Genomic DNA, 2,964 nt, shown 5'->3' with positions numbered 1-2,964 from the left:
ACTTCCTCAAATGGTTATTATGGATTCCAGCCAACTAACGGTGCTGCCAACGGACATAAAAATGGCCATGCCGAAAATGGCGATGACTGCGAGATGGAAACAGACACTCCAGCCGTGAAGGCTGAACACCAAAATGGGTCTGTTCAGAATGGCACTGCCGTCACAGCTCCTAATCCCTCCAATAATGTCACCCTAGGATTCACCAATGGCCATGTAATTGGTACTGTCATGGGATTCACTGGTGCTGGAGTTCTGAAGCGTAAATCTCAGGTGAATGGCATCCATACCTCTCCAGTGCTTAGGATGGGGGACGACATTACTCTCAGTCGTGCTGTTTCGCAGAACGAAGTTCCAATTGGTGGATGTAAGAGGTCAAGAGAGGACGGGCCAGTTCCACAGATGAAGCGCATGAAAACCGAAGGTAAGATTTGAGATTACTGTATAAGGCCTTTATTATTGTTTTGAATTTTGATTTTATCTTTTTCATGTAAGAGTAGAAGAACCTGGATATGATGAATATCCATGTACTATGGCTGAATTTATTTGTTAAGGGTCAGTAAGGTAAAATTAGATAGATTTTTTCAGGTACCTAGTTTTCAAAATAGTTGAGAAGGACCACAGATGGTGACATAAATCCACAAGAAAAATTTCTTATTAAATATAAGACTATTCACTTAAGTTTATATAAATTGCTTCTGGTTCAGAGAAAGATCCAATGGGTAGATTGATGTAGTTGTCCCTGCAATCTCCCAATAAATGGAAAAATCTAATAGATCTGGAAATATAAATTTTCCATTACACTTGGGCCAAACGATGCAAAACTATTGAGAGAAACATTAGCTTGCAAGTTGAAGCCAAAGGAAACTCATAACTCAGAACTAGGTTTAAAGCATTCAGCGGTACCCTCGGTTACGAGTAGTAGGTTGGCCAGGGCACCAGCCGCCCGTTGAGATACTACCACTAGAGAGGTATTGGATCCTTTGACTGGCCAGACAGTAATGCATTGGATCCCTCTCTCTGGTCACGGCTTATTTTTTTCTTTGCCTACACTTACACAGAATAGTTTGGTCTATTCTTTACATATTCTCGTCTTTCCTCATACATCTGACAACAATGAGATACTTAACAATTCTTCACCCAAGGGGTTAATTACTGTACTGCAATTTGTTCAGTGTACTTTCCTCTTGGTAAGGGTAGAAGAGACTCTTTAGCTGTGGTAAGCAGCTCTTCTAGGAGAAGGACACTCCAAAATTAAACCACTGTTCTCTAGTCTTGGGTAGTGCCATAGCCTCTGTACCATGGTCTTCCACTGTCTTGGGTTGGAGTTCTCTTGCTTGAGGGTACACTCAGGCACACTATTCTATCTTATTTTTTTTTCTTCCTCTTGTTTTTTTGAAATGGTGTGTTGGGCAGGCTTAATAGAAGGGCCATGGATGCCTGGTGGTTTATCAAGAGGTTGTCTTTTCCTTTTTCTGATTATTTTTCTTCTCAAAACCATTCTTACTGTCCTCCCTTCAGTTGAAGTGGCTATCCTGGAGGGTATTTAGCCTTGCATGGTGTATCGGCTCCTCCATGTTGACCAGTTTTTCCGACTTTTTACTATAGTCTATGGGTATCATCAATCACTTTGTTTATAATTCTGTACGTATTGTTTTTGTTATAATTCTTGTTAATCTAGTTTTTAAGTATGCTGTCTCTTTTTTATTTCTATTAATTCTTATGCTGTCTGGAGACATTGAGCGAAATCCGGGACCAGTACGTCCTAGATTTCGTTAATGTCGTCTTCTGTATTGCAATATTCGTGGTCTTCATGCAAATATCCAAGACCTTACAGTTGCGTCCAGACAGTATGATATTCTTTTGTGCTCAGAAAACTTTGGTTTCTAATATGAGGCACTCATCTGAGCTCCTTATAACTGGTTTTAAGAAGCCAATAATGTTGAAACGTGATGCCATCCCTAGGGCCAGGGGAATGGCGGTGTATATTAGGACCGAGTACCCTGCTTCTCATAAGTCCTGCTATCAATGTGGATGTCATGAGATTCAAGTAATAAAAGTTTGTGGCAGGCATAACAACTTTTATTTGTGTTCGATCTACCGGAATCCAGACATAGATGATTCTATCTTCGATTGTCTTCTTACCATTATGGCTAAGATACAAGAAGATGATAGAAAGGCTTCTTTTGTCTTTGTTGGTGATTTTAATGCTCACCATAGGGAGTGGTTAAGTTCTATCTCTCCTACCGATCGCCATGGCTTAAGAGCTTTAGACTTTGCCTCTGAATCAGGCTGTGAGCAAATCATAAATGAAGCTACTCACAGGTCTGGTAATTGCTTGGACCTCGTATACACTGACTCCCCTGGCGTTATAACTAGTAAGGTTGGTTCTCCAGTCGGGACATCAGATCATGCCTTGATTTCATTATTAGTGAAGACTGAGCAGCCTGTCCCTGATATATCATATTCTTGTAAAATTTATATGAAGTCCTAAGCAGACTGGAATGGGATTTTACATGATCTTTTGTGCTTGAATTGGTCACAATTATATAATAGTGTAGATCCTGTTGTCCCTTTGAATGAGAATCTAGTCAACATAATTGATAGGCGTATCCCTTCTCGTGTGCTAAGGTACCGAGTGAAGGACAAACCGTGGTTCAATGATGATTGTAGACGTGCTTATTTGGAGAAACAGGAGGCCTATCATCTTTGGAAGGGTAACAGATCAGATTTGACCTGGAACAACTATACTCAGCTTCGAGCTTTTGCTCAGAGAGTTTATGCCTCAACTGAAAAGAAGTACAATTTAACCATAAAAGAAACACTTTCTGGTACAACTCAGGAACATAAATGGTGGTCTACCCTTAAATCTGCACTCTTTGGTGTAGATGCAACAGTTCCTCCTTTACTTAAACCAGATGGGTCAGTCACTCACTGTCCAAAGGAAAAGGCAACCCTTTTGGCTGA

The 2,964-nt window shown here is 40.5% G+C and overlaps 1 protein-coding gene across 1 annotated transcript in view; it reads left to right on the top strand.

The window, feature by feature from the left end:
- Positions 1–432, top strand: part of LOC137640764 (ankyrin repeat domain-containing protein 10-like) — a 1,251-nt gene extending 819 nt beyond the window's left edge. The window contains exon 1 of the mRNA XM_068373239.1: positions 1–432. This exon is cut by the window's left edge and continues 819 nt beyond it. Within this exon, the coding sequence (XP_068229340.1) occupies positions 1–432 (432 nt within the window).
- The last annotated feature ends 2,532 nt before the right edge of the window (positions 433–2,964 follow it).

Source organism: Palaemon carinicauda, chromosome 5 (genome assembly GCF_036898095.1).
Source record: "Palaemon carinicauda isolate YSFRI2023 chromosome 5, ASM3689809v2, whole genome shotgun sequence".
NCBI classification, from domain to species: domain Eukaryota; kingdom Metazoa; phylum Arthropoda; class Malacostraca; order Decapoda; family Palaemonidae; genus Palaemon; species Palaemon carinicauda.
The sequence above is the reverse complement of the archived record's forward strand: the minus strand, read 5'-3'. Positions and strand labels throughout refer to the sequence as shown.